At 44.4% G+C, this 15,687-nt stretch overlaps 1 protein-coding gene across 3 annotated transcripts in view; it reads left to right on the top strand.

The window, feature by feature from the left end:
- The window catches only part of parp4 (poly (ADP-ribose) polymerase family, member 4), a 41,513-nt gene that overhangs the window by 5,019 nt on the left and 20,807 nt on the right, over positions 1-15,687 (top strand). For 2 of the 3 annotated variants that reach the window (XM_087830143.1, XM_087830145.1), the window contains exons 7-20: positions 270-407; positions 537-704; positions 1,471-1,622; positions 3,830-3,961; positions 6,222-6,320; positions 6,868-7,051; positions 7,143-7,284; positions 9,331-9,473; positions 9,569-9,700; positions 10,327-10,413; positions 10,495-10,659; positions 10,736-10,782; positions 10,942-11,023; positions 15,531-15,668. In XM_087830143.1, coding sequence (XP_087686269.1) covers positions 270-407; positions 537-704; positions 1,471-1,622; positions 3,830-3,961; positions 6,222-6,320; positions 6,868-7,051; positions 7,143-7,284; positions 9,331-9,473; positions 9,569-9,700; positions 10,327-10,413; positions 10,495-10,659; positions 10,736-10,782; positions 10,942-11,023; positions 15,531-15,668 — 1,809 coding nt within the window. The remainder of the gene's footprint in view (positions 1-269; positions 408-536; positions 705-1,470; positions 1,623-3,829; positions 3,962-6,221; positions 6,321-6,867; positions 7,052-7,142; positions 7,285-9,330; positions 9,474-9,568; positions 9,701-10,326; positions 10,414-10,494; positions 10,660-10,735; positions 10,783-10,941; positions 11,024-15,530; positions 15,669-15,687) is intronic. The other variant, XM_087830144.1, reaches the window with a different exon arrangement.

Genomic DNA, 15,687 nt, shown 5'->3' on the forward strand with positions numbered 1-15,687 from the left:
AAAACAGCTCCTGGTAAGCCCAGGGTTGGTCCTGCTGAGCAGGCATGTTGTTCCCAGACAGGAAACAGCCCAAACTCAGGTAACTCAAAGAAAGAGAAACATTAATATAACAAAACATTTTAGAAAAACCACACAATGTTACTATGTTGGGTTTAACCAAATGATTAATGAAGAAACCTGCAAAGCAAACTAATAAAGTAAAAAATGGACTGATTTACTCCTGTGTGGCTGATGCCATCACACTGATACATGCTCTGTTTGATTGACAGCTGCTCCTGGAAGAGAAGCTCAACACAGGAAGCTTATCACAGGAAGTGGGTGTATTTGTGGAGCTGCTGTGGACCGAGGCGCTGGGCTGCCTCGACAACGTCCTCAGAGTTTCAGTTGACAAGCTCAGCCTGAATGATGTAAGAGCGTCTCTGTGGACTGTTTGTAAAACGTGCTGACGGTGAACACTGAGATCAGCCTGACCTGATAGGTGTGTGTGTGTGTGTGTGTGCGTGTGTGTGTGTGTGTGTGTGTGTGTGTGTGTGCAGGTGAGCAGGGCAGAAGGCTTGTTGCTCCAGGCTCAGAAGAAGCTGACAGAGGGAGACCACACTGAGCTGATGAGTCTCCTGGAGGACTTCTACACTCTGCTGCCACACAGACAAGCCTCCATGTTTCCCAGCACCAAGCTCATCTCTCAGAAACTGGACCTCTGTCAGGTAACACGTTCATACAGGAGGCTCCGAGACACGCCCACTGACGTCACACGCACTGAGAAAAATATCCTGCAGGATGATTTCTGTCAGAGATGCAGTGTGACTGAGCCGGGACAGAAAAGCCAACAAAACTATCAGAACAACTCGCGATAACACCGAGAGCACCGACCGGTTCCACCGCTTCGGCAGCACGTCTGATTCTGATTCATAAAATCGTAAAGGTCAATGTGACAGGAGGGAAACAAAGGCGTGCCCGTGATGTAAAGTACACATAAGGCCTCTCCCAGCTGCTGGGAGTGTTTCTGAACTACGACCCTTTAACTCCACCAGGAGATGGCGCTTTTTCACAAAAACGTTTCATTTTTTGATCGCTTTCATGCTAAAATATAAAAAATTGGTTTAGAAAATGTCAAACAGGTGGATAAACTGTGCACTGCGACACTACAGACTACCAAAAACAATCCCAGCATGCATTTCTTCATTTATCCAGAGATGTTTGGTCTTGTTTTCAGGTTTTCCTACTAAAACATAGTAAAATGCTAACCAAGCTAGCGCTGCAGCACTGGTGTAAGCTGTCCTGTGTCTCAAATATCATCACACATTTGTAGAAAACATTAAAGAAAACAAATACACGATGACTTCAAAGGTTAAAAGTCTGTTTGAAGGGCCAGAGGAGGATGATGATTGGTCCACGATATCGATCAGCTCAGCCTCTGTGCTCTCTTTGTGTCTTTAGACTAACACAAAACAACGATTTGATTTCCTCTAGTTAATCCGAGATGTTCTGAATGCAAGTGAGATGACTCTGAGGAGCCCCGCCCCTTCCACTGTGGGGAAGTATCGAGCTCTGAGGTGCAGCGTTGAGACGGTTCCCCCCGGTAGCTCCGAGTTTCAGGCGGTGACCGATCTCCTGCAGGACAGGTAGTTTCATGTCTGCTTTCCAAACGAGGATTAAGTAACAGCGACACGACGTTCAAATTCATGGTGATATATTGTGATAAGGACCCAACACACAGGATTTCATGATGTTTTGACGTCTTGTGGTCACTCAGGAATAGCTGCTCCATTCCACACACCCTCCTCCATCTCCGCCGTCACTATATACACCAATCAAAGCTTTATTCGGACCCCCCCGACCTTACACACACAACACAGACATCACATGGGGAGACAGGTCGGAGATCGGTAGCGTTACAGAAAAACACTGAAATATACACTACAATGGGAAAGTACAAGAGGAAAAAAGAGATTTTTCTTTTACAAACAACTCCTGAGAATTTCGAGCTGTTTTTAACACTCCGACACCGACACTGGTCTCTCAATCTCCCGTTAATAGCTGCGAGTTTCTCCATGATGTTATTTACCTTCAATTCTGTGGTCTTTTCAGTCTTTTGCTCACAGAGCAGATTCTGAGACCTCACGACCGCAGCCAACTGATCCGAGATGTAGCTTCCGCCCAGAGGTGTTGTTCTGAGCCTTCACTGCAGCCGTTAGTGCCTCCAAGCTCTTAACCGTGCTGCGCTCAGTGAGCCCTTTCTGAGAAGCTGCACCTCGTCCCATCGTTTCAATCCCAGCGGGCAGCCTCGTGGGGGTTTGAACAGCCGGTTCCGCTTCCTTAATTCTCCGATAAGCCAGGGCCAAGCCAGCTCCGATCAGCAAGAACCCTGTTATCATGGTTCTTAATAGGTAGATATCTTCAGCGTCCTCGATCCACAGTCCTGCCAGGCACACGACCCTCCAGTTCTGCCACCCGTCCATCGTGTATCCGGCAGGGAAAGGTCCTCCAGGGCACTCGGGCTCTCCCGAGCCCAGACTTCTCGTTAAAGGGTGTCAATAACATTCAGAGACCAGTTGATCAAATCCATGATTCTCTTTAGGTTTTAGACACAGACACAGTCACGAGACAAGACAAAGACATAAGAGGCTAAGCAGGGAAGATAAGGGAGAGGAGAAAAGTGCGACCGCCTTCACTGAGAGCCGAACGAGAGAGTTTATATACGCAGAGAAGAAGAAGATCATTATGTTGAGCACTCACACCTGCCCCTCCACTGCAGCAGGCCACACCCCTGCCACTTTAATATAGATGTTGTCCTAACACAGGGGTGTCAAACTGGGGGCCAAACACTCCAAATCAACACTTTGGATGGCTTTGGAAAATATGAAGAGACGGCTCTTCCTCCCTCGTGGCCATTTGTACCACACATTATAGGTTTCTGTCATTTCTTTATCATGTACAAAAACTCAGACATGCTGTTGGAATTCTGCTTCTCTGTCTGTTACATACAACTGGTTAAACGTGTCCCACCCAGATCAAAGTGGGCTTTACTGGCCTCTGATGTAACATGGGGGTGACTTCCTGCTCCTTCCTGACTTGGTTCAGATCGCCGTCCCAGTGCCTCAGATCTCTTTTTCAGTCCAACCTCAAAACCTACCTGTTTAAAATGGCCTGCTCCATATAACTCATCCACGAACTTAAACGTTCTGTCTGCTGCTCTTATTGTTGTGTATATTTCATGTTTTTATGCCTGTTGTATTTGTGTCCCTGGGTATTTTGAAAGGTGCTTTTAAATAAAATGTGTTATTATCCCTGCTATAAGAAGTCGTAGTTGCAGAGGTAAACGAGCCGGATGATCTGATATCGTCGTGTTGGTGTTGTTCCCAGATCATCATGAAAATGTTGTTCCAGGTTCAACATTGCAAGTGACCAATCACATTATTGTGACGTTATTCTTTTGCGCGCCAACCCATTCGTGCATTTATGAAATTCCAATGTTGCAAGGACAATATCAATTCTGCTTAGCGTTTATTAAAGGGTTAGGGTTAGGGTTAGGGTCCGTTGATCGGCGGACAAAGGCGGTTTCTCGCAGCTTAAGTACAGTTTTTTGTTTTACGCCGTTTTTTCCCGAAGTCGCAAAAGTATGACATCACAACATTCTGATTGGTCACTTGCAATGTTGATCCTGGAACAACCTTTAGTATGATGATCTGGGAACAACACCAACACGAGGATATCAGATCGTGCAAACGAGCCAACGTGTTCACAATGATCTGTCTTCAGTTTTCTGTCTTCTGTATGCAACGACACAAAGATCTTTCACAGATGTTTCCTGCTTTCATCTGTTTCGCAGCAGGCTGCAGATCCAGCAGATCGTGCGTGTCGGCCGAGGGGTGGAGCTTCAGACCTTTAAGAGCGAGCTGGGGAATGTTAAGCCACTCCTCCATTCCTCCAGCCCCAACAACTTTGTGGGAATCCTGTCTCGGTGAGAACAACTGATCCTGTCGTTTGTCTCGTACCTGATTTACTTCAAGCTGAAACCCGACAAAACTCTTCTGTAAAGCAGTCAGAGACTCAGCTCGTCGCATCGAGCTGTGGTCGACGCTCTCATATACAAGTCTGAATGTCGTCAGGGTGTTGTAGTCACCCGCCGTGGGCAGGCAGGCGGGTGGAGTGGACAACAAGAACGCGGCGCTTTAGCTGCAGCTTCCAAATATCTCGACGAGTCTGGATCTCAGTGACGTTGCCCTCATGGAAACTTCATGATAACTTTAATTGATACCACAGCTGCATTTAGTAGCGACCTGGACCTGAAGGTCAGAGGTCAACTGAAAGTTAATGAGGAACATTTATGCCATAGATGCGTCTTTGGGGATAAAACACAACCGTGTGGACGTCTTAGCCCATTTGCACGAACACGTTTGGTTTAATGTGTCGACCAATCAGAGCAAAGACTGAAGGAAGAAACAAAGATTTTCTGTATTTATTGTATTTCAATAAATACTCTGTTTGGTATTTACATCTACCTGATAAGCTACCAGGACATCTCTGCCTGCTGCTCCTTCTGTTCAGATCTGGGATGCTGTCTGGGAATAATAAATGGAAACTTGGTTATTTGCTGGACAGGAAACGAAGAGAAAACTAACGAGACTGGGGAAGATAACACGGCTTAACAGGCAGACAGAACTCACAAGAGGATGCAACAACAACACAGGGCTCGAATAAACACCGGAGCAATCGGGGAATGGGAGAGGGGAGGGAAACACAGCTGGGACAAATCAGACCTAACGAGACAACAGAAGCAAAGCCAACGCGCTGCACACAGGACGGGGACTATCGTAGTCAAAGGAGCTGCAAAGAAAAGCGTCTGGACTTCTTTAAGTTGCTTGAAGACGTTTCACCTTCATCCGAGAAGCTTCTTCAGCTCTAAGGTCAAATGGTGGAGAGTCCCAGATATAAACCTAGTGGGAGTTTCCCCCCACAGAGGGACAAAAGGACCCCCTGATGGCCCCCCTGATGGCCCCCCTGATGGTCCGATCTGACCTCAGGAAATCACATGATAAGGTGGGGCCAGGTTTCACAATGAGCTCACCTGAAACTCTGGCTGATTGGGACCCACACCCAGTTTCACACCTTGGCTCAGGCGATTAGAGGATCATCAGGGGGTCCTTTTGTCCCTCTGTGGGGGGAAACTCCCACTAGGTTTATATCTGGGACTCTCCACCATTTGACCTTAGAACTGAAGAAGCTTCTCGGATGAAGGTGAAACGTCTTCAAGCAACTTAAAGAAGTCCAGACGCTTTTCTTTGCAAGCTCCTTTGACTACGATGACCTGGATGACTGAGAACCTTCACAGACAGACAGGGACTATCAAAATAAAACAGGAAACACAAAAACAAAACTTAAGGACTAAAATTACAGAACAAAGAACTACTAGAGCTCGAAATACAGAACCTTAAACCAAAAGACTGGTAATGATGAACCACGATGAAAGCTCAATAATTATACAAAAATCTAAACACACCGACCCAGGACCGTGACGCTTTGGGTCACACCAAAGGTTTGTTGTCTGTGTGAGACGTCTCGCTTTTTAACCAGTTAGAGGGAAATGTGATTCGTCTTTAAGGACACTGACCGGCCGGACACAGGGTCTCTGGATGTTTAGTGCTTTATTTCTACAGCCCCAAATCACAACAGTCACCTTAAAATGTTGTCAGTGGTTTCACATTCACCATATACACAGACATCCATGATGTGTTTATCACTTTGAAACATGTCGTTTTTTCACTTGTCCTCTCTCTTATTCTCTCACTTTAAATAAACATTATGTCCATAAACATTTGGACAAAGACAGATTTGGTTTTTATCACAATGAATTTTGAATGAAGTTCAGACTTCCAGCTTTCAGAGTTTGGAACAAAAAGATGTGACACAATCTCATCGTTTCAGGGGCTCAGACATCAGTGGACAAATGAAACAAGTGAAAGTTGTTGAAAAGCCTTTTCTGCCACTGACAAGTGTTGAGTTCATGGACATCACCAGATGCGGAGCTTCCTCCTTTGTCGTGCTGTGCCTTTACTGCAGCAGCAGAGCCAAAGTTTAGTCTTCAGCCAATGAAACGCTCAGTTAAGATCAGCTGACTGACTTGGCTGTACGTCTTGTGTCCGTCTGTATTAGTCCAATCATTTAGCTCGATTAGACTTCCTTTATTAACATAACGATATCTTTGTCTTTGTCCTCTTCAGTGGGCTGCTGCTGCCCCGTGTGGGCGTCGACCACCACGGGATAGAAAGAACCGACGTCGGCAAACTGGGCGGAGGAATCTACTTCAGTGATTCCCTGAGGTTAGTCGAAAATCTCAATGTGACCAGTTTCTTTGTCTGACACATACGCTGCTGTGCAAAAGTCTTGAGCCGCCCTCATTCATTGACATTTTGAGTGAAAAGTGCAAACGTTGGTGGGAAACGACACATAAGGCAAGTATAAAGAACTAATTCAAGGACGAGAGATGTGTTCCCGTTTTGTGTTACAATCTGGAGACAAATCTGATGATTGCATTGGTTCCAACACCACAGCTGAACTCAGTGTTGCACCTCTCCCCCGACTGCCGTGCGTATCGGCAACGCTTTGAACCAAAACGTCCAATTTGAATCAGATCATGAGACTCGCTGCCGCTTATTTTAACGTGATCTTGTGCCTCAGCATCTTCTCCTTGGTTCCCACGCCTAAGAAGGACTGTGAGGTTCATACGCTGTGTTCAGTCCTCTGGTTGTAGAGTTTCCTCTGAATGACCATCAGTAATAAAAACTAAATGATTTCACTCGTTATTATTGGAGTTTTGATATCTTTGGACCAACATGGCAGCAACACAGTCACGTTTTCCGTCCACAGCACCAGTCTGAAATACTCCAAGCCCGGCGTGACGGATGGCTCCCGGCTGTTGTTGGTGTGTGACGTTGCGTTGGGACGTTGCAGGCAGGTCTACAGGACGGACGTCCTGCTGAAGCAGGCTCCCGATGGATACGACAGCGTGCGCGGAGTCCGCCGCACTCCAAACACCCCCTCTGAGTTTGAGGTAGGACTGCGTGAGCGTTTACATGGAGATAAACAGAATAAAACACATTCAATAACGCACACAAACATACGTCCACTCTTGTGTCCTCCAGGATGACGAGTATGTGGTTTACAGTCCTGATCAGGTGAAACTCAAGTATGTGGTTCAGTTCAGCATCCAAGGAGACCAGCTGAAGGACTTCACTCCTGCCCTGAACATGTCACCAGAGCTCTGTCTTCCTTGTTCTGCTGACGGTGAGCACCGGACACCTGCGCCTTTGATCAGCTCTTATTTATGACAATGGACGTAAGAGTACGGCGCTCTCAGCTTAGCGGTTGAACTTGAGCTTTCATACGTTTTTACCCCTCAGCTGTAAAAGGCTCATGTGGTAGCAATTCAATTCAATTCAATTTTATTTATATAGCGCCAAATCACAACAAAAGTCGCCTCAAGGCGCTTCATAGATACAGAGAAAAACCCAACAATCATATGACCCCCTATGAGCAGCACTTTGGCGACAGTGGGAAGGAAAAACTCCCTTTTAACAGGAAGAAACCTCCAGCAGAACCAGGCTCAGGGAGGGGCGGGGCCATCTGCTGTGATTGGTTGGGGTGAGAGAAGGAAGACAGGATAAAGACATGCTGTGGAAGAGAGACAGAGGTTAATAACAGATATGATTCAATGCAGAGAGGTCTGTTAACACATAGTGAGTGAGAAAGGTGACTGGAAAGGAAAAACTCAATGCATCATGGGAATCCCCGGCAGCCTACATCTATTGCAGCATAACTAAGGGAGGATTCAGGGTCACCTGGTCCAGCCCTAACTATATGCTTTAGCAAAAAGGAAAGTTTGAAGCCTAATCTTGAAAGTAGAGATAGTGTCTGTCTCCTGAATCCAAACTGGAAGCTGGTTCCACAGAAGAGGGGCCTGAAAACTGAAGGCTCTCCCTCCCATTCTACTTTTAAATACTCTCAGCATCGTCACCCGGCTGGTCTGGCAGCCTGGACGGCAAAGTTTATGATTCCAGTGAGCTGAGAATGAAGCAACGTAGAAATTTGAACCTCCAGTGCTAAAAATCATCAGTGACCATGACCTCAAGATCAAGTTCACAGGTCTGAAAAGTCCAAAAGGAAGCCACCCAGGATTATGACATTTATTCCACACTTACATCGACTCACATTGAGCCCAGACTGATCCCAGGTGGGGTTAACCAGTAACACCACCAGATATAACAGATAGTGGAGCGAGCACTGCTCCACAGCTTTCTTTAAAGGTAAACAGTGACGTCATTCATTGAGTCGGCTGTCATTAGATGTAGCTTATAATTCACTAGAGGTGGGAATCACCATACATCCCACGATACGATATTATTGCGATACTTAACGCACGATACGATATTATTGCAATTTTTTAAAATATTTTGCGATATTCAGATTCTGTACATAAAGGTAAACTTTATCAATATTAATTTTCTCTAATATCAAAGTCTCACACTCAGTCTTTCTCTCATTTCAGTTTGATTGTTGACAAACTGAACGGTTTGTATTACAGTCTAGTCCAACTTAACTGAATCAACCATCTGGTACAATTATAGCTATTCTGAACTATGCAGTTTATGAAAACTATGCAGCCCCTTCAGCAACTGAAGAATTTGAAAGTAAATTAAAACAAAATATAATTTTACATTAAATAAAAAAGTTTTAAACTTAATTAAAATAAAACATGTCTTAAATTAAAATAAGTAAACTGTCATGTTTATTGCTGCCATAAACAAGTTAAACACATTTGGACAGTGAAGGAATGTCAGGATTCTTGCTCAGAAAAAGGATCAACATGCTCTGAAGTCAGAGCACAAAAACCTTTTTGTAACAAAATATCGATTTCTGCTGTCCCTGTATCCATACATTATTAGCAAACAAGATATCACCATGCTACACAGTATCCATTTTTCCCCACCCCTAGTATTTGCAGATGGACTTTTTTACTCAAAGCACTTTTTAGTTTATTGTAGAAAGACACAAAATCTTTGCATGTGGAGTCGGTGAAACTACACAACAACAGTTTTTTGTCGAGCTCTTCAAAGTGTTTGTTTGTATGTCCAGGATGTTGGTTGTGGCCTCAGCTACAGGTTTGTTGCCATGCAGGCTGAAGAAGAGTCAAAATCCTGCTGCAGTGGCTTCTTCTGTGTGAGAGGACTGTGTTTACTGGTCAGGATGGGACTGACAGTCTCTAAGCACTGAACAGTGAAGCTAAAAAATAGAAATGAAGCTAACCACGTCATTTTGCACTTGTTTCTGTAGAGCTCAGTTTAGGCGACGATATGTTTGAAAGCAGTAAAAACCCCTTGGAAGAGGTGACCGCCGGACTGTTGGACAGCGCTGGTCAGCAGCTCCCTCTGCAGGCCGTTCATGTGAAGTGTAAACTGATGGATCTGCTTTCGCAGGTAACGGTGGCACATCGAGTCTTTTCAGTGTTTTTCATTGTTAGCTTGCTGACGTACGATTTGACGTTTGATGTGATCGTCTGTCTCCTTGTTAGGTCATCATCTTCCAGAAATACACAAACCTGAGCTCAGTGCCCATCGAGGCAAAGTATGTTTTCCCTCTAGACGATTCAGCTGCAGTGTGTGGCTTTGAAGCTTTCATCAACGGGAAGCATGTCGTGGGACAGGTAACGGAGCGTTGTTTAAATACTAGCTCACCGTCTGAAAGTTTTCATTTCCTGTTTCTATGAATTACAATATAAACACCTGTCAAACTCTCTCCATTTATATAAACACATATAGAGATATATATATAGATATAGATATATAGATAGATAGATATAGATATATATAGATCTATATATCTATATAATATATAGATATATATATATATCTATATAGATCTATATCTATATATATCTATATAGATCTATATAGATCTATATATCTAGATAGATCTATATAGATCTATAGATCTATATCTATATAGATCTATATATATATATCTAGATATTATCTAGATATAGATATAGATCTACATATCTATATAGATCTATATAGATCTATCTATCTATATAGATCTATATAGATCTATCTAGATATAGATCTATATAGATCTATATAGATATATATAGATATAGATCTATATAGATATATATATATATATATATCTATATATTATCTAGATAGATATATAGATCTATATCTAGATGAACGATGAATAGTGAAGCTGCTCAGTTTGAGGGACTGCGTCTATCTTGGTGTTATGCTGTTCAACACAACGTGAGCAAACCGATGGATGTTTGTTTCTCAGGTGAAGGAGAAAGAAAAAGCTCGCAAGGAGTACAAACAGGCTATTGAGCAAGGACATGGAGCTTACCTCATGGACCAGGATGCACCTGTACGTCTAAACACACACACACACACATGTAGGCCCTTTTAGCCACCACTGGTTGTGACATGGTCTTTATCCTCACTGCAGGATGTGTTCACCATCAGTGTGGGTAACCTGCCCCCTGGTGCAACTGTCCTCATCAAAGTGACCTTCGTCTCCGAGCTGATTGTCCGGGACGGCACGCTTCTCTTCTCCCTGCCCGGCAGCGTGGCTCCGTGGCAGGAGAGCGCAGCCCTCAACCAGACCACACAGGTAACAGATCCTGTTCAGCTCGTGATTGGATCAGTTTGCTTTGATCAGAAATATGACTTTAAACGTCACTCCACAGGTCACTGTGGAGAAGGTGTGTGTGACCGATGAAGCTGCGAGTGTCAGGTGAGCGAAACGAAGCATTTCTGTTAACCCGTCAGCGTGAACCTCGTCTGCTCATCCAAACTGTTAACAACTGAACAATAGCTTTGCAGCATTTACACCTTTATTATGTCGTGTATCGTGTTTTTGGTTTGGTTTCCATCACTGTTCCTTTTCTCTCAGAGAGTTCACCTTGGACCTGTCAGCTGAAATGCCCTACGAGATCTCCAGCCTGCAATGTATCACTCACCAAATCAAGATGAAGGTCATTTGGCTTTTTGTTTTACATTTTAGTCACGATATTTATCAGTGAATGAGGAAGGGGTGTGTTTTATGTGAGATTAGAAACTGCTACAGGTGTGATTCAAAGCCTCTGGAGATGTCGTCAGCTTTGGGACTGTTGTTGACTAAGACTGACACAAGCAACTTGAATTTTCTGTCCGTCTTTCTTTGAGGTTAACAATAAAATTCAGGCTTAACTGACAAATATTTCTTCCTCCAACAAACCCAAACAAGATGCTCTGAGTGAAGTGGATGAAACCTTCGTCCACATGAACAGAATCAGCTGTTTGGGATAGACGCTTGTGTTGTGTAAACAAAAAAGTTACATTTCCAACTTTCAGCTCGTTTCCGAAGGATCACAGCAGACGGATCCACAGAACCTGCTTTTGGAAACACCATCCATCTTCTTCTGCTTATCTATGGGGCCAACAGCCCAAGCAGAGAAGCCTCCATCTGAAGGAACACCAAGGTGTTCCCAGGCTGAGAGATGATCTCTCCAGCATGTCGTGCCATGATGGCACCGGGAGTAACCAGACCGAAAAGCAGCGCACATTTCAGTGCTTTTTCTTGCTGAGCTGTGATACACTTTAGATTCTAGCCAATCATTTTACGTTTCCGAGGATAGTAGGCGGGTCCAGGTACGTACGTTCTTTTAGAGCAGAGCTACAGATTAAAAACACCCAAGGCGAAGCGGTCAAAGTCTGGCTGTACTTCACAGCAAAAGATGCAAACTCAGCAGCTGCAACAAGTGCTTTAAGCTGATACTGTGATGCTGTCAAAGGAGGTAACACCTCAAATCTGATGAAACACCTGGTGATGCATAGCGTTTTTTTAAAAGCCGAGAAATGCGCCGTATTTGATAGGTTGCTGCGAGACCTCACACCGAGCACATCTACTGCGGGTGTGGTGCCTGTTATCGACCCGGAGTTAGCAACATCCCCCAAGAACCCGAAGAGGAGAGTCCTGGCCCCTAGCCCTGCCAGTGTAGCAGAAATGATGAGGATGATGATGCAGCAGCAGCCGTTCTTCTCTGCGTGAGTAGCTTAATGTTGTTCGTGTGTAATTTACGTTGAGTAGGCTAACCACGTTATTACATTAATGCATGTAAGGTGAACTAGCAAACATCATCATAGCTACATGCGGCTGTCTTCTTGTTTGATGGCAGATACTCCCTTCACCCTGGACAAAAAGGCTAAAATGACCAAAGAAAAAGTGGAAAACAGTTAAACATGAGAGGTTTTTGGACAAAGTTTGTGTTTTTTCCATTGTTTAAGCTGCTTCCAGCCAAGAGTGATACCATATATGCCCTATAGCTGCAGAAAAGGCTAACATTGTTATCTTTTTACAAAAAAACAGCTGAACATGAGAGGTTTTTGGACAAAGTTTGTGTTCTCCATTCTTTAAGCACCGGTTTGAGCACCGTTTAAGCACCGGCACCGTTTCAAAAGTACCGGTTTGGCACCGGTATCGGATAAAACCTAAACGATACCCATCCCTACCCAGGAGGCATCCTTGTCAGATGTCTGAACCACCTCAGCTGGCTCCTTTCGATGTGGAGCAGCAGCGGCTCTACTCTGAGCCACTCCCGGATGGCTGAACTTCTCACCCTATCTCTAAGGGAGAGTCACCCTTCGGAGGAAGCTCATTTCTGCTGCTTGTATCCGCGATCTCGTTCTTTCTGTCACTACCCACAGCTCGAGACCATAGGGGAGGGTTGGGACGTAGATCGACCATTAAATAGAGAGCTTCGCTTTTACACTCAGCTCTCTCTTCACCACGACGGTGCAGCGTCCGCATCACTGCAGCTGCACCAATCCGTCTGTCGATCTCCGGCTCCTTCCTCCCGTCACTCGTGACCAAGACCCCGAGATACTTGAACTCCTCTCCGTGAATCGCTACCTTATCATGATGGGTTTGTGTGTCCCAGAGATCCCAGGGGCTGTGTTGTCTGTGGGCTTCTGCCTCCTGGTAGGGTCACCCATGGCAAATTGGTCCTCGGTGAGGAACCAGACAAAGAGCGATTCAGAAGACCCTTAGGTTCCCTAAATGGATTTCTCATATCACTCTGCCCAGGATAGGGTTACCGGGGCCCCGGCCTGGGGAGGATGCCCTAGAGCGAGCGTTAGTCCATGTGACCCGACCGCACACAGCCCGAAAAGGGGACACGGGCCCATTCTCCTGCAGGAGGCACCGTAGGGGGCGGTGCACTGTGTGCCGGGCGGCGGAGCAGAGACCCTGGCGGACCGATCCCCACCTACCAGACTTTTGGAAACACGTGCGAGAAGATTCAAGTAGCCAGAGATCAGAGAAGTCAATAACATCAGTATCATTAAAGTTTCCTCTGTTGTTTTTATAACCTGAGCTTCATAAGATCATAATCTATAACTGCCTGATGGTGGGGATGGTAATGATGCACACTGAGCATGTTGATTGGGTCTCTGTGGGCCAATCATGGTGCTTCTATTAATCGAGTCACCTGTGAAGCACCAATCAGTAGATTTTATTTCACACATATTTTCACATTAAAGTACCAATAAGGTCCTGCGTCAGTGATTTAAGGGTCAGAAGATGTTTTTTTACATGCTTTGTTTTACTCAGTGACAAATAATCAGGAAGAACTGATTTCTTTTCATAAAGGAACAGCAACACACCTCTTTAATCAATATTACATAGCAGATATATACTGATAACACTGTGCTGCACGCTTATAGTGAAAGCTCGCAGAATATAAAGTCATTAAATTGAACATGATGGTCTGTATTTGTACCATCATGTTCATGGTAAATTGAACATGTAAAGTAACGCTGGGCCTCATGCACACAAGTCTCTGCACAAATCTGTGATTTATCGATGTTTTTGGACCTGAAATTGTTTGATCCTTAGTATCAAATTTAATAATAACATGATGATGATACATTTTATTTAAGAAAGCGACTTTCAAAACACTCAAGGACACTGTACACAAGCAATAACAACAACAAACATAACAATTTACAAAATAATATAAAAATAAGATAAAACGTTGAGCAAATAAATAAAATAAATTAAAGTAGTAGGATGGAAAAGTTTAAGTGGAATAGGCTAATGTGAACAGGTGAGTTTTGAGCCTGGACTTAAAAAGAGGGAAGGAAGTGATGTTTCTTACCTCAGGAGGAAGGGAAGCAGAAAGCCCTGCGCCCCACGTTGGCTAGCCGGGGGAACGATGGAAAGAGAGGAGGAGGATGTGAGACACGGAGAAGGAACGGTGATCTGAACCAGGTCAGATGATGGGTAGCCTTGAACGTGTACAAAAGTGTCTTGAAATTGATGCGGTATTTAACCAGAAACCAGTGAAGCTGCTGCAGAGCAGGAGTGACGTGGTGCATAGAAGGAGTCCTGGTGATGATACGAGCAGCAGAGTTCTGGACACGCTGAAGCTGATGGACAAATCATTTGGGGAGAAAAGGACGGAGACGATTAAGGTTACGGAGTTGGAAATATGCAGTGATGTCATTGACGTGTGAGTTAAAAGATAGAGTACTATTGAGGATGACACCCAGACTTTTCACACATGGGGAAACGGAGACCGGCGAGTTATTGATTGTAATAGAAAAGCTGTTAGTTCAGGATGGTGTTTGTTCAGTGCCGACCAGGAGGAGCTCAGATTTGTTACTGTTGAGTTTGAGAAAATTAGAAGAGAACCATGAATTTAGTTCAGCTAATCAGAGGGTGAGGGAGGACGGGGGAGAGGTACAGCTGGGTGTCATCAGCATAGCAGTGAAACTGAATATTGTATTTACAAAAAAATGTGTCCAAGTGGAAGAAGGTAGATAATGAAAAGAAGAGGCCCCAGGACAGATCCCTGTGGCACGCCTGCAACCAGAGGAAAGGGCTGAGAAGTGAAGGAGTTAAGTCGAATAAACCTGGCTAGTGGGATATGGGAGAGACCGATGGAGGCTCGCCTACTGAGGAGCAGTCAGATGGAGAAGAGTAAGAATGGAGAGTAAACCAGAGTCAGCTGCCACGAGAAGATCATTGGTTACTTTTATTAGCACAGTTTCAGTGCTGTGGGATGGCGGAAACCAGACTGGAACTGTTCAGATTATTGTTAGTTAAGTATGATCCAAATCTTTGGGGATTTAAGTCCCTCTGATCGAGCACATGAACAAATGACAACCTGCTGCATTTGGGATTTAATCAGAAGTCGTTAAAATGAATTCTGCTGCTAGTAATAACAATAATAATCATTATTATCATTATTTACAGCTTTCCAAAACACCATCATTCATTCTATTTAAAGATTTTGATTGTTAATATTTGTTTAATGTAGTTGAAAATAATTTCTATTTGACCTGTTGTCTGTGTTTATCCAGTCAAAGGAAGGCTGGGTGTCCATACCACTAATTATTTTGCTGTTTTACCTCAAAGTTTAAACCAAACTGCTGTTTACAAATATGGATTTATTGCATGCAAACCAATCATTTTGCTCCTTAATGTTTGTGGTCATGTAGAAAACCGACTGTAAGGCCGTGGTGAGCGTGCTGCCAGGTCAGGTCATGGGTCCGGATGGATTTCAGCTGTCCATCGTGCTGTCTGACGTCCACCTGCCCAGGATGTGGGTGGAGAAACACCCTGACAAGGACAGCCAGGTTTGTCTGTCGTCTCTTT

This window comes from Neolamprologus brichardi, chromosome 16 (assembly GCF_056152115.1).
Source record: "Neolamprologus brichardi isolate AB-2024 chromosome 16, ASM5615211v1, whole genome shotgun sequence".
Classification (NCBI taxonomy): Eukaryota; Metazoa; Chordata; class Actinopteri; order Cichliformes; family Cichlidae; genus Neolamprologus; species Neolamprologus brichardi.